The sequence below is a fragment of the Echinococcus granulosus genome (genome assembly GCF_000524195.1).
Source record: "Echinococcus granulosus chromosome Unknown EG_S00046, whole genome shotgun sequence".
NCBI lineage: Eukaryota > Metazoa > Platyhelminthes > Cestoda > Cyclophyllidea > Taeniidae > Echinococcus > Echinococcus granulosus.
Genome location: NW_020170426.1, coordinates 58081 through 77648, shown reverse-complemented (window position 1 = coordinate 77648; position 19568 = coordinate 58081). Strand labels below are relative to the sequence as shown.

The 19568-nt window shown below is 42.8% G+C and overlaps 3 protein-coding genes across 3 annotated transcripts; 2 read left to right on the top strand and 1 right to left on the bottom strand. All coding sequences in view use genetic code 11, as the record gives it.

The window, feature by feature from the left end:
• Positions 1-5789: 5789 nt before the first annotated feature.
• Positions 5790-6422, top strand: EGR_05786 (Universal stress protein A-like protein; the record flags this gene model as incomplete). The annotated part of the gene is made up of 1 exon (XM_024495035.1): positions 5790-6422. The coding sequence occupies one exon, from the start codon at positions 5790-5792 to the stop codon at positions 6420-6422; it is 633 nt and encodes a 210-aa protein (XP_024350498.1).
• Positions 6423-6509: 87 nt separating this feature from the next.
• Positions 6510-10602, bottom strand: EGR_05785 (hypothetical protein; the record flags this gene model as incomplete). Its single annotated transcript, XM_024495034.1, has 4 exons — positions 6510-6780; positions 8972-9048; positions 9809-9936; positions 10533-10602. The coding sequence occupies 4 exons, from the start codon at positions 10600-10602 to the stop codon at positions 6510-6512; spliced, it is 546 nt and encodes a 181-aa protein (XP_024350497.1).
• A 4118-nt stretch (positions 10603-14720) lies between these two features.
• On the top strand, positions 14721-18732 carry EGR_05784 (hypothetical protein; the record flags this gene model as incomplete). The annotated part of the gene is made up of 4 exons (XM_024495033.1): positions 14721-14805; positions 15115-15458; positions 17068-17443; positions 18401-18732. 4 exons carry the CDS (start codon positions 14721-14723, stop codon positions 18730-18732), a joined length of 1137 nt encoding a protein of 378 aa, XP_024350496.1.
• Positions 18733-19568: the final 836 nt, after the last annotated feature.

Below are 19568 nucleotides of genomic sequence, written 5' to 3'. Positions count from 1 at the left end.
ATGTCCCCTACTGCTTATACTGTACACATGGAGCGCTTATCTAGTCCCTTTCTCCCTCCCTCTCTGTCTCTATACACATTTGCATATACGCTTCCTCCCTCCCTTCCCTTCTTTAGCCATCCCCCGCTTTCTCACTCACCCTCTCTTCCTACCTACCTCTCTCTATGTTGCGGATAAAAAAGAGCCTAGCGCCATGCCCCGCAGAGCGTCGTTGAGGCAGATGCTTCTAATTGTGCTTTTACAAGAATTACATTGATAATGAAGCCAAGTGAAGATGTGGGTTCGGTGTTGTGATGCGTTTAATTGGCTTCAGCGGATTCGATCGCCCACAACGGATGCTTCTTGTCTGTAGTGTAACCAGAAGGTCCGTTTAGACTTGACTCCTTGGTGGAGGCAGTTGCGTGTACTTTCTCCCTCACATGGCGCATAATATCTCGGAAAGTGGTGCAGATGGCAAGAGCAGGCGATCATGCTACCATCATAGAGGTCAAATCGTGGATGGTGAATGCACATGTTCTATAGCAATGGGCCCTGTGTGGTGTCGTATTGTCTATCACAAACCGGAAGTTTTGTCACGTGCGTGGAACCTATAGAATTACATTTGGTTCTTGAGACGGATTTGCGGTGGCTCGGACATCCACTCTTCATCTATGGAATATCAGGCTTGCTTGATGCACCATATTTGAAATAAACTTATTTAAGGCGATTTACATTCACTTCATCGCATCTGTTAGCATCTGATTCCCCTTCTAAAAGTCACTCAAATTTCACTTATGCTGAAGGGACCATTCATTTTTTAGCGGAACTTCCTAGCCATAATGGTTACTCTTCCATTTGATTTCAAAGTGCAGGACTAATCAGGCAGAAGATCTTCCGGAAGAAGAATTTGGAGATGTGTGATCTAATAAATTTAGTTAATGGGATTCGGATGACCTCTCCTACAGGCGGTTGTTTTCCAATTTTGGGGCAGAAACGGTTCAAGAGAGCTTATTTTTACATAGATTAGAGAACCTTGCACTGCATAAGGCCACTACAAGGGCTATAGGCGTAAAGGTGACCTCAGTTGGTGTACAGAGGAAGGATGAGAGGCTAGTGCTCCTGGTGATATTAGAAGTTCAAGTAGTTAAGACGGAACGTCGGCATTTCGACACATAATATTCGCCTTAATGTCCGGAACCAATGTCAACCACTTTATTTTTTAGCACTTTATCCAGTTTGATAAATTAAACGTTCGAACTGGGTCAATTAGAGATTGACAACCTACGAAGAATGCACATCGACCCACTATAGCCCCAAAATCGTCACGCCCTAATTTAAAGAGAATCATGTATTAACAAAAAACTAAAATGAATCTTCCATCAGTAGTGTATGCGTAATGTCTCGTGAATTTTTAGCCAGGGGACAAATATCAGCACAATATTTGTCCAATAATTGTAAAACGAAGTAAACACAGGAATGGGGAAAAGGCGTGAGGTGCTGTGCAGTTTTAACGGTACATTTGAAGGTAAACGTCTTTCTCGAGCAATTTGAGATTCACTTCATGTTGATGGCCCATTAGATGCCTAGGTGCTCTTGTGCAATAGCTAACTAAAACTAATAAACAAGAAGGCAAAAATTAAAAACCCGCTGCAGTTTTTTGCTAAACCTTTCCAAAAAAAACTTTGAAATAATTTAATTAGACAGTTGGAATGATTTATGCATTGCCCTAATTTCCGTTCCCCACATGCGTCTAATGGATTTGGTCAAACGGTTACGAGAAGACGTAGCACAGCAGGAAACGCACTTGTGAATGTGATATACCTAACACCTCGTAGAGGCTAACTTACGGTTTTACTGTATCTGAGTCAGGTGGATCACCATCGTAACTGTTTGCCCTAGGCTCACTACGCATTTAACCGGCCAATTTGCCAATCGGCCAGGAAAGTATGTCCGTTTTTTTAATAAAAAAATTGTAAAATATGTGTTGAAATAATCCTCAACACGTCCCACGTTAATGCGTCCATATTACAAAAGCAAGCGTCAAATCATAACAGTTTAATTATTTTTATACGTAGGTTTGGGTAATGGTTTGCTTAGGAGGTGAGACACTGTATTTCCACGAGAGGGTCTGGCCTTCGAGCCATGCCAATAGCCCCAATACACTCCTTACGTCCACAACACTTATGTATCGTCCCGAGACTCCCTGAAGACGAAGGAAGACACAATACTCGGGCAGAATATATATTCAGCGCAGAGAAGGTGTCTGGGCTATTGGCGTGGCCCGAAGGCCAGCCCACCTAGCGAGGTACGAGAGGGCTAATTCAAAGTACAAAAGTGGCGCCTCACCAATCCCGAGGGATAAACCACTATTGCGTTACGTAGCCTCCCTCCTCTTTTGCGCGTCGTCCCCGGCTCTCCCGGAGGTCAACCTCCTGCGTCAGCCATTACAACGTAGTCGGTGCAGTAAAGAAACACCCGCTATCCGACCGTGTCAGTCACCAAATTAGCGTGCAACTGAGGGGATACTTGACCTCAACGTTACTGATCCCTCTTGGCAGCTTAATGGATCTAGAGTTTCGTGTGGTTTGGGAACCTGATTCAGGACGAGGGAATTGCACTGGCCATCATGCGTGTCCATAGATGGATGTAGGAGCACTGGCATAAAAGTAGATTTGTGTAAGGAAGGACGGGATTTGATACAGGTCCATGGGGGACGGTAGGGAAGGTCTGTAACGAAACTTCCAGATGGTTCACGGCCAGCGTCGCTTCAGTTGTTAATAGCTTTTCTGCAGAACACGGGCCTGGGAGAGATGCCGAAGGTAGATGTCAACTACAGCCCTTCTATTAGGGATCATCACCATTCTCCCATCCGTAGCATGTGTACTTCTTCCGCCCCACTAAGGTTTATCACACAGAAGTGGAAAATCAGGATTCATGTCCTCTAAGATCGGGTTCGCTCTCCGCTGCCACCAATGTAGCGTCCCGAGACTCCCCGAAGGCGAAAGAAGACACAGTACTCGGGTAGCATATATATATATTCGGCGCAGAGAAGGCGTCTGAGCTATTGGCATGACCCGAAGGCCAGCCCACACAGCCAGCTACAAGAGGGCTAATTCAAAGTACAAAAGCGGCGCCTCACTAATCCCGAGGGATAAACCACTATCGTACTATGCTTATTCTGCTCGAATATTATGCCGATTTCGTCTTCAGGTAAGTCTGGAAGTGCTACGAAATACCCGATTAACTTAAGCTAGACTCATTACGGTAGCGAAACTTAGTCAAGGGATATTCTATTCCATGCAAATTTGTGACAATCGTGATTTGCGGTCAGAAGACAGTGGTTTTAAATAAAAATTGCCCCCAATTTGGGGTATACTTGGAACAAGTAGCTTAAAGTTGTTCTATTTACTAAATAAAAGTACCAAAAACAGCCTTTTGTAATCCCTTGTCCAAAAAAATAATATTTAGATGCTAACGCCTAGATCTGGCTGATGATATAAATGAGAATTCATTTAAGTACATTATAAGAATAAGAAAACTGATTATTCTAACCCTGATGAATGTGAAAAGTATTTTGCTGCCGGCTGAGTTTTTTATTTGCCTTAATTCTCTACTAGGCCACTGTACTGGTAGGTGGTCTCATATCCCATCCCTAGCCCCACTTACCCTGCTTAAGGCAAAATGAGTCGTCAACACTTGTGGCCCTCACATCTTTGCCTCATCTGTTTATAATTTGTATGTTATGCGGTCACCTAACGACCACGACCCAGTTTGTACTAGTAGGTTTCGTTCTTTAACAGACTTACTTACCTATCTTCATCGGGCCACTATCAATATCAAAAATATGTGCCATTTGGTCTGTTGGGGCTGCAGGCCTCCCAGCATGTGCTAGTGTTTACCGTTCCTTCCTTCACTCACTCACTCATTCATTCATTTACTTGTCTCTCTGTCTATTCACTTGCCTCTCTCTCCGTCTATCTGTCTGTATATCTGCTTATTGTTCAGTTATTCTGTTGTCCTTACCCTCCACCTTGTCACACGTTGTTGGAAAGCATTCGACTACTTCAATCCATTTTTGCTACTTCGATTTCAAACCTATATGTCTTGCGCCATTCAAACACTGCGACGGTGGCATGCTGGTCCACGTAATGTCACCTCTACCCCTACCCCGGTATTTCAATCACCTCCACATCTGTAATCAACGCATTTTCATGACCTTACAAGGGTCAGGGGTGAGGTAGTTTACACAATGCTAATCACGGGGGATGAGAAACCACAAACATGGAACAGAGAACGTACCGACTCTTGGAAAGGAAGAGGCACTTCATAAATACTACCCCGTCATTCACCTCATTTCTTTGTGCATCAACAAGTTGACTCAAGAAAAATAAGCTTTGGTGGACTTCCACAAAACACCTTCAAGCCATTACCCCTCTGCTTTGACCTCTTCAACGTGGGGTAACACTAACCAATCACCTCCAGGTCCTCGCTGTGACCAACTGTGCGCATACCTCGGTGTGCTCGCAATTCATCTGACAAGAAACACCGGTTGTGGAGCATCAGGTCTTCCTTCTGCGGTTTCGTGCTGCTTTAACGCCTCAAAGTCTCTTTGAATGTCACCACACTGCACTGTCAAGCATGGTGAGAAAGTGAATTGATGATACCTTTGCTGCACGTCGCTGACCAGCAATAGCATACGATTCCACCTCCAATGTGGCCTCAATACTGCCACATGGGGCATGCATGCCAGTCTTACTACTGCTTCACTGACATCTTTGCTCACAAAGCGCAAACAAGTGGAACTGCCCACAGTAGGGGATGCCTGTGACATCAATCCGGAGGGAGACCGCTGTTGACTCGGCTCCAAAGAAGTGGCCAAGTCAAACAAGTAAAAAAATATTCAAACGACCACAGATGTGGCATTGCAGTAAGTGCTTGTGGGTGGTGTTGGATGGGATGAAGTGGAGTAGGGTGAGATGAAGTGAGGTGGTGAGGAAATGGCAGTAATGCCTAATGCTATTAAAATTTGTATGGTGCTGACGCCTGATCTAATTTCGCCTGACCTAACTTCCGTTGCATTTTGCGCGTCATCCATTGGAGTTCTCACCGAATACACTTCTGCGTTGATCATCGGTCATCGCCCATAGGTCATCAAAACTGACTTCAAATGACTGACATTTCGCTTCACTGTAATACAGGAACAAGCATGGTGTGACGATGTGCTAGCTTGGTGAGAGGATATACAAGGTTAAGGGTCGTGGTAGTCTGCGACAGTGGTTCACCTAGTATCGCCCAATATGATTCAACTACCATCTCATTATATGAGTAGACTCCATACAAATGCAGCATCCATCCATCCAAGCTATCATTGATGAAGGAAGGACGGAAGTAAGGAAGGAAAGAAAGAAGGACTCGGAGTAGATCTAGGGGTGGTCTAAGAAAAATATCTGGATCGGATAGATTAGCTAGGTATACCGAATGGGTTATAATGATTGAACTTGCAAGTTTTGAAACATCTTGACACAATTGACATGGACTAAATTCGGACGATAGGATGGCATTAATTAATTTACTAACTTATTAAATTTTTGGGCGGGGACCGCGTGACCTGGCCAAGCAAGCCAGAACCGACATACCAGCCAAACCCTGTAAACCACGAGCCAATCAGCGTGAAGCCAGGCCGACGTTAATTGGCCCACTGAACACTTGCATTCTTCGTGGCTTGGCCAATCAACACACGCCTTGATGCCATCGTTCACGCACGCGCCTGCGTCCCTCCGTTCACCTTTCATTCTCCTCTCGGCCTTGTCATGTCTTCTCCTCCGACTCCTCTTGCCTCCGATCCGCCAACACAGCGTGCTCATCAAAGCACCACTCGAAGTAATTCAGAGAGTGAGGACTATCTAGCCAACGTTAAGCGTCGAGTCCTTCTTTCGATAGATGCGAATGAAAACAGCAGCCGAGCATTCGAATGGTATACGAACAATTTTGCTAGGGAGGACGATGGTCTACTTCTTGTTCATGTCGTTGAACCCGTCAGTACTAGCATCAACTACGGCCTTGCCAGCAAGCCAGCTTTTATTACTGATGATTTTAGTCGACACATCCAAGAATTGGTGGATGAAGGTCGAGAACTTGGCAAACGGTACCTTCACAAGTGCAAAGGTACGGGAATTCGAGTCCGATTCATGCTTCACATCGGTGCCAAACCGGGTGAACATATTTGTCGCCTAGCAAAGGAGCAGCAAGTCGATGTGATTGTGATGGGTAGCCGTGGCATGGGACGCATTCGGAGGACTCTTCTGGGCAGTGTCAGTGACTTTGTTCTTCATCACGCTGGAATACCCGTGGTGGTCATCCCACCACCCAAAAAGCCCTCCACCTCTACCTCACAGTCAGAAGATACCTCGGAGAGTGCTAAAAAAAGGCAGTCTCTTCCATAAAGAACTGGGAGGGTGGCTGTTCTCCATCCCCAATCCATTCAATTCGATTGAACCGTCTCTTTCTTCCATCATTTTTCGGTAATTGATTTAATTTTGTCGTGGGTGTATGTATATATTGTTGCAGGTATTTATGTAGAGGCGTTTAAATCTGTCCTCAATAGTAAATGCCTGCCAGTCCAACGTCGCTTTCTCTCTAGCCTTGTCATTTAGGTGGCTTGGTTGATTTTCCCTTAACCGCAGAGCCGCAATCATGCTTTTGTCTCGTATTCGTATAACGTCATATTGAAACCTCATGAAAAGTAAAGGCTGTTTTTTCTTCGTGTTCATTGTTTTTAATGAACTGTCACTTCCTTGTCCCCTGACTGATGATCAACAAAATGGCGCGATTTATTGCGATACACTATCTTGACACAAAAAAAAACTCGGAATCCAAGTTGTCTAATTGACGCAACACTTGGTTGCGTTGACCAGTGAGTTTCACCTGTAGAAAGTTTGTCTTGTCTTGTCTTCCTGTCCGCATCACAAACTGGTTTTTGATGGCATATGATCTGGACGATTAGCGAACTTCTTTTTTCCACTGGAAGTCTTTTCCACACGGTGCGATACTACTGGGGATATATCCGCGCCTAATTCAACTGCAGTGGAAATGCGCCTTTATTACCAACACAAAGAGGGGGCATAGAAAGACTACTAACTCGGCTCCAGGCTCCTAGCGTGCGAATGAAGATGAGAATGTCTCCCTTCTCGGTGTCGTTCGTGTCACGCTCTCTGACAGCAAGTCTTTGTCTCAGTAGGACACGGGAGAAGGCTAGGCGCTGAATTTGAATGCTAACTAGACGTCCCGAATGCTAAATGTGTTGGCGGCCCGGTTCTCCTGGCACGATGGGGTTAGATTTGGCCCAGCCCGGTCTCCAGATTTATCCTCCTTCTCTAATAGCGATCTCGGCGACACTGCTGCCAGTAATGGAGGTGAGTCAGGAAATACTAAAGGCATCTGATTAGTCGATTTTAAAATTAGAAAGCATGTCACCTCGCCAAGTGTTACAGCCTAAACCTCGGATGCTTGTGCCAGTGGCCTGGGTCCTCTCGACCTAAGCTGATAATCAATAATCGAGACCTCTGAGTAGTTGTCTCTATTGATCGAGTAAGCAAAGGGAGGCACGAGTCCGAGCAAGTAATTTCAGCCACGCGTAGCTATAGTAACTGGTTGACCTTGGCCTTTGGGAGACTGTCATTGCGTTTGGAGTACATCCCTCCTTTATTTGAGCCAATCAGGCGACAGCGAACAAAAGTATCACCCTTGAGAATGTCAGGCGATCACTCTTTGATTGAAGCTTTTGGCGTTGCAGGTATCCACAGCATAATGTAAATAAATTTTTGTAGGTTTTATCACTGGGACCATACCAACTGGATAAATCTTATTGGACTGCCCGCCATCACCATGTGTGACTCATTCCTAGTAAGGAACAAAGTTCCAACGACATCCAATTTGATACAGCATTTTCCCGGGAAAAATAAAAGAACGTAAACCTGATGACCTTCTTTGTCTGTCACTTAGAGAAATATTACTAGGGCAATCCGTGTAGGTTTTGCGGAGGCAAAAACACGAGGTCTCCGTTTATATCTTGCAAGGGCAGAAAGGGACTGCCTTGTAGATGGACGATTGCTCCCGCTTCGGAAAAGAAGAGATTGTCTTCCATACTTTCGAGTGAATAGATTCCAGTCCTATGCGTTTGACCTTCATCAAGCGAGTAAATCAAAATCTACCGCAGGCAATGCAAGCTTCTATGAGTTTCCATCCCTTTTCCTTTTCGGTTAATCTGGATCTAAACGAATCGTTTGATATTTCATATTAAACATTGCTGGGAACCGTTCTTTGCAATTAACTTTCCAGTTAACCAGTGTCAACATTCAATTCCTTGAAGGAGTCACCTCTCCAATTACCCAAACTCTTGAAATTCCATCTGGGTGGTACATTCTGTTACGCCACCTTCCTCAAATGGTGGGCAATAAATTGGACGATAGGATAACTTCTGACATCTTGCTGCCGAGTCAGGGTAGCTATGATACCCCAATGCTCAAGGTCAGTAGTCAGAGGAATGGAATGGAGAAAATTGTCCTTTTTTGTAGCAACCACTTTAGCTTAGTTTTCGTTGATTGTTTGTCCCAACACATAAACTTCCAGTCGGTTATGACGTTCAAGAACAGCTTCCCGAACACGTTGAAGGGGGATTTGGGACAAAAATAGTCTTATCGGCTGTAAAAAGTACTAAGGGAATGAAAGATTTGCATTCTTTATTCATAGGATTTTGGTAGAACACAGATTAACACCACCGTTACTAAGGTCTCCGGAGAGGAATTAACCCCAACAGCTTGAATATTTTATTATCCTAGCGTAATTCTATCTGTTAGTATTTATTGAGTTGTTGTTTTAAAACTTAAACAATCCATTCTTGATAGGATTTTGGAAAAAAATCATTACAAACGGCTAGAGAACATCTGTCACATATAGGTGACGCTAGTAGTGAACGCATATAGCATGCTAGTACTTTAAATTAGAAGTAGAAATTTCGAATTTTTTATCCTGAGGATTGAAGTTGCATGATTTAAGGTTAATTAAGGTGTACTTTAGAAGCGAAATTAAGTACAAAAGTAATATCTACAGGAATTTACATGTTTAGGGCCATCTTTTAGCAATATTCTGGGAATTTCGCATCTATTTTCTAAATGAATACAGAAATCTGGAAAATGTATAAAGGGATTCGGACAAAATATATGAGATTAGACGTTTATCACCACATCATCCGGCCCCAAGCCACTGTCAACGTCACTACCAAATCACTTCCTGGAGGGAGCGTCACTGTTGACATAAATAAGATAGACGAATGCTTTGCCCACTCCTTTGTTCACTAAATATACTCTAAGATAAATACTGGGGACGAGAATCAACTGAGACACCTCTTTTTTGTAAGAATTTCTCATCCCCAGCCTCCGTATTCCTCCAACTGACATATCTCCATTTGAAGACTATCAACTTTGGCTGGCATGCTATTGGACAATCACAGATGGAATTGAATTGACAACCTGACTCCCGTTATGTTTACTCTCGGCTCCCAGAGACGCAGCCTTGTGTAGAGGTGGAAATTACTGCCACCTTGCAGCTAAGCATTCGAGAAGACAGTTCGCCTTCTCATTACTGTATTACTTCCTACCCTCTGTAGTAGTTAACTGTTAAAATATGCATCTATGGGGCTTAGTTACAAAATACACAATAAAATCGCTCAAACGAGTGGTCATTACGGAGTATCACCATGGTATTTATTAACAGGAGAGAGAGCAAAAGTGGGATATATGTCCCACTGTATTGCGCTTCCAACAAATCATACTTTAAAGTCGACATTTGAAGATAACATTGCCAACAAGAAGTTAAAGGTGGAAGACAAACCCAACCCCAACAAGGGCATTAAATATGGCCCCATATGAAATGCACTTAGTTCTCGATTTGCTCTTGCTACTAAGAAAAACTAATAAGTAGTATTCACAAGCCTTTAAACCTGTTACAAAGTGGGTATTAGTTACTCGATTTTTCGACTTAAAAAAATAAGAATGGGAAGTTAAAAGTGTTCAAAGCCCGAAAAACGTCACACATCCTCACGTGATTAGGAAGCGCGCGCATGCCAAGCTTCAAATAGGTGTTTAATGGGGGTGTGTAAAGTGACGACTGTCATTTACGCGTTGATGTGATTGAAGTGAAAATGGCAAGCCGTAAATGTCTTGCTGTGCTTTTATCTTCATTTCCACCTTCTGATTGGAGCTTAAAGCATCCGAGAATGTTACGTTAAACTTCATCGGATCCCACCGAGAATGTCAGTCTCTGAGGTGTGCCAAGTAGGTTACTCTCGGCTCCTCTATTACGACCGCTAGTTAGTTAAGGGGCTTCTATTCAGCAGCATTGTTCGATTGTTGGTAAAACCATCGAATGCACCCTCTGTTTCCTTCACCGGCTCACAGCTACTCCAAATTGTGATACGTCTGCTCTCATCATCACTGATTCCCCCGGCTCTCCTCTTCTTTCAACTCTGTTAGGTCCCTCCCCTAACTTTGTCACACCTCTTCCTCTTTTTAGCTCATTATTCTTCTTTTCACCTTTTCTGCCTTTCGATATCTCTGTCGATTCCATGGTTTGATACAAGAAAGTTAAGGCCCCGGGTACTGTACACGTATGATGGAGTGGTTGAAGCCCCGGATTAGTGCGTGTATTTTCGACAAGACGGGAGTACATCCAAGCGGAACCACGACATTTAAAATGTAGTTGGTGGGGACACAGAAACTGGTCATTCAATTCACACTGATTAAGGCGACACCTTTTGACACAAACAGCCCCACGTATATACTGCGCGGGGTTTCAGATCCGGTTCGGTCCAATGACCCCTGAAAGGCCTGCGATCGTTTATGCGTTCAAATTATAAACTAGAGACTAAACTGCGTCCGTCTATTGGTACTGTGTTTTTACGCTCTTACAAACTCACTCTCATCATTACGTTTCGGATGAACTTGCCCCATCAATATGATTTAAGTCAGTCTGTATTCCTATCTAGTAAAAAATCGGTCCTAGGACGGCAGAGATTATCTTCTCGTTAAATTTTTATTCACCATTTGGAGGAGGTGGCTTAACGGAATACTCCATTTGAGTGGGACTTCAAGAGTTTGAGTAGTTGGGATGAATACATAATCCTCCAATTTGGTGGTCGTATAATTTTGAGGAGGGGACAACGTTCTGTGCTGTTTGGCGTGAGTGATGAAACAACTGGTTCATGCTTGCACCAAGTAGGACGGGAAAGTGGAGGAATTGGGTGAGTTCCACGTCTGTCAGGTGGAGACAAGTTATTCTGCCCTCTATGAAGGGACGGATTTGAGGTTATTTGCTGACTTGCAGAATGCATGACCAACTGACTGATGTGTCTTAACTCACTCCACCATCAACTTCATTCCACACTCCGCGTTTCCGAGACAATCACCACTTCATTCCACCTTCATCCACATCTCCATCACCTCCACCATCAAACCAATAAGACTATGCGTGCATGAGATTCAGTGCAGATGTAATTATTCACTACCACCTTGCTCACCTGCCGAAGCCCAAATCACAAATAGGACTGAAACCCATCTGCTCGATACAATGCTATGCGATAGGAAACGACATAACCGGAAGGAGTAGAAGAGAAAGTTGCTATCAAGAGGAAGTTGGGACTAGTGGTCAGCTGGAAGTAGGTCCTACTGATAGTCTTACAAGTCGAGGTATGCCCCACGAGGGGATGTGCTATATTTAATGGTGGGGAATGAAGAGGAACGGGAGAGTAGATGTCGATACTGCCACATATTCATTCTCTGCTTTCCTCCACCTGCCACCTTCTCTTGGCATGGCATTCGACAGATACAAACTCAGCTAAATACAGCTTTGTTGTCTCCCCTCAGCTCTGAGAAGCAAAACCTTCTGCAAGGGTGGAAATCACCGTCACCTTGAGGCCAATCATTCTGGATAACAGCCCTCCTTCCCACTTTTGTGACGTTGACAACCGAAGCCTAGGTGCCAAGGCCACACAAGTATATTTACTCAGTCTAATTGCCAAAATGCATCACCAAAATTGTCTGAGGTTATAGGTCAACTCTCCCAATATCCCTTGGACACTATGAGATGTCCTTGCCAAATAAATTTATGGCTCATGCCTCACATTATGTTAATTGTCCCCCCCGGAAGCGATCATTTAAGCTTCAATTACGCTGGATGGGGAGTTCAGGAATCCGTATCTGGGCTGACCGTCCTGTGCTCTCCCACTTCGATCATCTGAGATCTCCCAATCAACAGTCTTCTATGTAGCAGAAGTTGTCTGACAGCTTTTAGCATTAAATGGTTAACATAGGAAAGCCGAGACCTTATAGTTGGTGACTTTTGCTGATTTTTTCCATCATTTATCGAAAGAAGATCTCCAATGGCATGAAGAACCAATGCGAATAACAATGCATCCGCCATAACAGAATCACTTCCCACTACAAGGATGCAGCTAAATTATGCCAAAAGTTCAAATTTTTTGAGGGTGTTTTCCTCAGGCAAAGTAGACTTTTGTTGATTATAGCGCCCTGAGACTTCTTCGACGTCGAAAGAAGTCAATAATACTTGGAAGGTCTGAGGGGCTACTGGCACGGCCCAGAGGCCAACCTACCCAGCGGACGTACAACGGCGTAGTCTTAGATGCCCGCGTGACCAAAACGAGGAGTTAAACAAACACTAATGTTCCGTTCCCCTTTTTCTGGGAGAAATCTCGTCCTACACTAGTTACAACTTTAAACTCCTTGTCATATTAGCAGATGTGTTTTCCTGTCAGCATTTTATTGTGACTCTCTGGTGCAATTAAAATTGCTGCTGGTGAAATTTTACCTCAGTTTGTAACAAGAGTGCTATAAATTTTGTACTTTAAACGAACTTGTCAGTGCACGATGTCAAGCAGGTACGAGACTGTAAGAAGCTTTTACAAATAGCGGCACCTTAAAGTAGGTGGTTTTTACCGATAAAAGGGAAGAGATGGGATAAGTGAAAAGTATACATAACTGGTTCCGGACTTCTATACTTCCAACAGGATCGTTAAAGGCTGGAGCATGTATAAAAGGTGGAAGATTTTAATCTTAGAAAAATTTGGTGATGCATTTTGGCAATTCAATTGAGTAATTGTAGTGGTGTGACCTTAACATGTACTTGTTGGTTGTCAGCGTCACACAGGGAAGAAGGTGGACTGTCATCCCGAACGATTATACAACGTTGTGTCTCTCAGAGCTGTGAAACAACATAGCTACCCATGGAATGGAAAGATGGTAGTAATCAATTGTAGAGATGCCAGATGGACAAATAAGGAGATTTGTTATTAACGTACAGAGGGGGTTGGAGGTCACAAACAATGTGTGACAAGGTGGAGGGTAAGGACAACAGAATAACTGAACAATAAGTAGATATACAGACAGATAGACGGAGAGAGAGGTAAGTGAATAGACAGAGAGACAGGTAAATGAATGAATGAGTGAGTGAGTGAAGGAAGGAACGGTAAACACTAGCACATGCTGGGAGGCCTGCAGCCCCAACAGACCAAATGGCACATATTTTTGATATTGATAGTGGCCCGATGAAGATAGGTAAGTAAGTCTTTGTTAAAGAACGAAACCTACTAGTACAAACTGGGTCGTGGTCGTTAGGTGACCGCATAACATACAAATTATAAACAGATGAGGCAAAGATGTGAGGGCCACAAGTGTTGACGACTCATTTGACCCTAGCAGGGTTAGTTATGTTAGGCTAAAGAAAAGGGGACTCAATCAACCTCAAGGTACTTTTATTATTCACTCGAGTGGAACAAACGGCATCTTCTACTTTACTATATCAGTGTCAAGTCCCTTCTCTTTTATTCCATTTCACCTACTCCAAACTCTTTTTAGGGCTTTTTGAGTAATTAGCCGGCATGAAAAACTTTTAAACTCTTTGAATCCCCTTTATTCATCATTAACGAGAGTACTTCTGCATCCCCTAATGCTGATTTCAAATCCATCCTGTGAACAAATTCATAAGAGTTTTCAGAAGCTAAAGAAGATAGACTTCTTCAGAAACTGCCAGACTAGTCGATTAGGTGAAAGTTTTACTTTTATAGAGGTTCTGTAGCAAAATTAAGTTGCCAACCGAGCTCAAAATATGCACTCTTGACAATAGACCGCACTTCTAGAATGTAAATTTAGCATGTGCACCTCGCTTATATTCTGCAAGTACTTAGAGCTCGTGAATGAAATTGGCCTAAAAGGGGCAGAAAATCAACCTTTGGGAGAATCACAGTATACAGCCACTTTGTAGCTTCTCAGATCTTTCCAATTCTAGCAATGGCTTTTCTTCCCTGCCGCTACGATGCTCTATGCCCCGGGAACCTACACCTGAGCCCAATTAAAATCTTGTTGATATCTACTACATTTTCGCACTAAACAGTATAGTTTGTCGCAATTAATATAAAACCTAATGAATCTTTATCGTTTAGCTAGCAATACTTTGGGAAATTACTATGTGAATATTTGGTAACCCCCATTCACTAATCACTTCCGAGGCTTTGAATGCTTGAAGCGGCCCATCAACACTTTTAATTGTTTCGTTTGCAAAGAAAATCACAATATCTGAACTTTAATTTTATTGCTTCTACAGTTATTTGAACTATAGTAAGTTTTAGTTAATGATTTAGTATAGTTTAAGGTCAATCGACTCCATGAACCTAAATGTTCATTAATTGCACGTGTGTTCAATGTGCTGTGTTGCTAGGTAATAGTGTAGATTCTTCGTCCGCTTTTAGTAAAGGATTAAGTGTGGACTTCTAAGGTAACTTTTGTTGTTTTTTGAAGGACTATGTATCGTCGGTGTTGGTGTGCTTCTCTTGATCCATCGCCAAATATACATATTATTGACTATCTTGGTTCATGCAGTTACTAAATATGTGTTTTTTTGTGGGGCGTTCTTAAAGTCAATGTCAGACGTTGGTGGTACAATGTTACCGTGGTCCTTCTGGCCGGTTCTAAGTCATACTAGTCCCAGACATCATTATTAAGGAATTAATACAAGCATTTCTCAATCGGCTCTGAATCACTTGACCTAATCAGATTTTTTGATGTTTAGACAAAACTACAATGGATCCTTCCCTACTCTCCTCACTACTTGATGAGTCACAAGTGCGTGGGTATCTCAGAGACAATGCAATTCACATGCAAGTCAAAGCCGGCACGAAAATAAAGAACCTGACTGAGTATGTTTCAAAGAGGCTTGAAAACGGTGACTGTGATCAAATATTTTGTTGGGGCTTGCCGAGGGCTATTGAAAAAGTTGTTCCTTTTGCGGAGAAAGTCAAGAGTATTTGGCTTGCCAAGTTTGCAACCTCCTCCGACTCTCCTAGTCTCTACCAATGCACTCGACTCTTTTTTCATCCCATCGAAATGAAAATTGAGAATTACTTAGTTAAGGCGGTGAGTTGCTATTGCAATCTTGTTTGTCGCACTACACATCTACTGCCAATTCACATTTGTATTATTCAAGTACTGAGATCCTTTTCTTTCACAATTTGGGGCATTCGAAGTCAGACTTGTTTCTTTGTAATTTTTTCATTACACTGAACTCATTTATGGTACTAATTTTCGTCTGGAATCTGTACTTCTTTATCAAATAAATTTTTAGACTCCAACTTTTTGAGCAAACAACTCAGTAAATATTCAAGATAACATATTGAAAGTTGCAGTAAATGGGCTGTTTTTTAATCAGTTATTAGTTAGCAATATAATGGACCGAGGCATCTGATATTTGCAGCATAAAGGTTTTTCCTTAAAAGTACTTTTATGCAACTTTCTTTTGCGTCAGTATCTGCTTGTAAATTATTATTTTTTTGATCTTGTCCTCCAGGTCTGGTGTGGCCGATAAAATGTTGGTTTTGCACAACTATATGACAGTTTTGTATCTTCGTCAAAATACGTTTTATTGTTCTTTCCCAGTAAGGCACAAGCTTGTGATCCTACTTCGTAGAACGCCTTTAGTCAAGAAGCAGAAAACCGAGTGTTAGCCACCTTCCATTTCTGCCTCACTTTTGTTTCCCTGGTACCTAACCTTTTAAATGATATTTTACCACCAAGATAATAGTCCAGCGAGTAGAGACCATGAGGATGAGGCAGCATCTTCCTCCCTCCTATCCCTTTTGAAGTGCAGGACGTCTCACAGCTAAATTTTGTGTGACCAAGGATGGAATTTTCTGCCGTCGGATCGACAACGCTCACCCGTTTGTAAAAAGAAAAGATTTTCCCCCCATTACCCTCGGGTTATATCGTATCGAGTAGGAGGATCTTAGTTGTAGCTGTCTGGTCTTCAGTAGGGGATCCAGAGCGAAGAACTAGTCTACTCCTATTTGTGGGATTTGTAACATTATGGCTTACAATTCTGTTTCCCTTACGTAATTAATATTTAGTCGTATCTGGACTCTGAGGATACTGCATGAATTCAAATTTAGAGGATTTTTAGCGATATTAATAGAATTTATTGGATAATTCCAATTTTTCTCGACATACTTCTCGTTGGCTAATTTATTCACTCACAAGTGTATTTGTGGTAGGACAAAGCGTTGGTCTAATAGTTTCCTAGTGGATATTGGTGATTTTTTTGCTTTTTCTATTAAATTCATCATCTTCTTCCTTAAAGTCATCTTAAGTGGACTACGCTAAGGAACAGGCATTAGTCTCCGTTTCACTTGAGTGCTTATTTCGTCGAAGTTACTCCCTAAATTGTTATAAAACAGAATGGAAGCTTAGATAATGCGATTAGAGTATCCGTCACCAGTGTGGCTTTGAACGTTGGGGGATTTAAGAGCCCCATTTCACTCTGCAATCTCTCTTCTGCTTCGGGTATTACAAATCTTACATTCATTTAAAACCTACCAGGACAGTGAAACAAAGATTACCTTGCATCACAATGGTGGCGATGCACATCCTGCATATTATGGCTTCTGTTTGGTAAACTGCGTTTGGAAGTAGCACTACTTCATTCGGCTATCACTTCACTTCACCTGTTTTGACCTCTTCTTCTGTATTGCAGAACAAACCCGCTATGGTGATACTACTCTCCCGTCAAAAGTTGGTCGAAACCGGTGGTCCAGAGGCGGTTTCAGTCATTCCTATGGCTGAACAAGAAATTCCTGCTACAGAAACGCCTTTTCCTAGTCGTCGAAAGAAGTGCCATCAACAGAAGAAACGACGGCGCGAGGAGAGGGACGGAGGCGGTGGCACCGCTCAGAATATGGCTAGATCGAAGAATAAGAAGAGGAAGGCGAAGCAGACGCAGGAGGAGCGAAAAGGTGTGGAGCGGAGTACCTCTGAAGAGCGCGTGTTCGATCCCTGCCACCGTCTTATTCCGGCCAATAAACTGGCTGGATTGGCGGTGGCCAAAATTAAGGATGTTAACCAGTCTCCTAGTATGTAAAAATTGATGTATGTATTCATGTTTCTATTGTTCTTATTGCTAATTGTGTCCAATTGTCGAGTTAAAATTGAAGTCGGTTTAAGCCATATCATTCAAGAAGGGCTGGCAATTGAGCTCCATCAGAGGAGGGATCGATTGGGAAGTAGTTTATAAGAGCGGGCTTGTTCCCACTGGGGATGTCTGCCGAGTAAAACAGTCGGCTTTTAGCCTTCTAGCAGTTTCTATCCGAAACTTGAATAACTGGACATTCTACCACATTTCTTTGATTGACACTCTCTTTGACTTTGTTTTATCGGTTGATACGACGCAGAGGCGAACCCTGAGTGTGCCTATAATCATGTGAGCATGGTGACCGTCCCAAACCTCCTTCCCACACGTCAACAGTAAAGACTTCAGTTTCCCACGGTTACTCTAGCTGCGACCTTAGTAGTGGCGGTGCTCATGCAAATAAACATCAGTATCTATCAATTCTGTGGGACAAATGCCATATTCAGGAGAAGAGGATTGCGCAGTGTTTTACTCTTATGTCGTAACCACGAAGCCTAACATTCCTAGCATTAGTTAAAGTGGTCCTGTCCTATTAATGTTTGTTGTTGCGGATCTTGGGATTTAAGAGGACCTTTTAATTCTAGCCACCTATAGCAGATGACCTGCTACTCACCGAAAACAGTGACCGCGTTCAGAATAGGATGGATCTGCCAACACAACTTTTTACTGTAAAGACTTCAGAAAGCGCACGAGTCTGGAAAACATTTTGTTTCGGGGCACGGAAGGCCTGAGAGATGTGAACATGATTTCGTGCCAACTCATCGCGGCAGATTGGGGAGATCTACGTGGTCAATTCATCAATCTAAACTGATATAGTTCTATGGCAGTTGAATGCTCATTTGTGAGCCTCATAAGCGTGGGATTTTATTCAAGCTATCGTTTTTAATTATGTGTTTGATAGTGGCAATTCACACGTCTTCATGTGAGTACCATCTCGCATTGGTGATGACAGTCTTCAACTCACTAAACAAGTCTGTTGATGTGGCCATGTCTTACATTCTACCCACCGCCATCACCACAACCAACTTCAAGAGTGAAGATCAGCGGTTTGACGTGGCCAGAACTACTGTCGGTGGTCGTCCACTCCTCAAGCGCAGGCCCAAACAGCCCGCGATGCGTTCGCATTCTATGACACGGTCTAGTGCTTCAAAATTGATTATTAATGCCTCAATTTCAAGCATATTCTTTGGTGACTGGAGAAGCTATTCGTCATCCCCTTCTTTGGGGGCTTGAAACCCGATGCCTTCGACCAAGATAAGCACTCTCAGCGGTTAACTTCCACATCAGAAATTGCATGGATTTAGCTGGTGATCAAGCTTGCTGTTCTGTCTTACCACAGCAGACGTACGTGTTTGCTTGTTTATTTCAAATTTAAGAAGACAAAGAACTTTCGTAATGACTGTTGCCCTGACCAATAAGTTAATTCTGCACGACCTTGTCCAATTAGACTTTTGGGGACCGTCCACTCAGCACCCGTATCCTGCCAACTTCATTCCAAAACACGCTAAAGATACTAAAATGCAAGCTTATGTAAGGGGTGTCACTAGGTTAATGTATTTACACTGCTCCAAAGCTGTATTCTACTCATCACTATCCACTACTTTGATCTCACTTTACGTTCTGCGATTTCGTCCCACTAGGTCAATAAATCTAGTATTTGCGCTTAGATGGGGTGGATAGGTATGCTCATGAACTGTAGGAAACATAACGTATTAGAGTTGAAAAGTTCGCAAAGTTAAGCAGAGCAGGAAACTGCTACAATAATACAGGCTGGGAGCCATCCGTTCAATATAGCGTGCCTTTAGCCGAAATTAAATATTCGCCAAGTAACTACTGGAAACCAGAACTCTATCCTTGCAAATAATTATTAGTAATTTGGTTCTTAATGACAGAGACTGAAACGTCCCCGTAAGGTAACAAAATATTTAATGATGCGATGACAACTTTGTGTATAAAGCATAAAATTGATTTCAGATTTGCCATGGTAGCCGTTAAGTGGGTTTAAATTTGTTTAATATGCCATTTTATTAAATATGCACCCTAAAGTTTTGGTATATGAAATGGTTTAA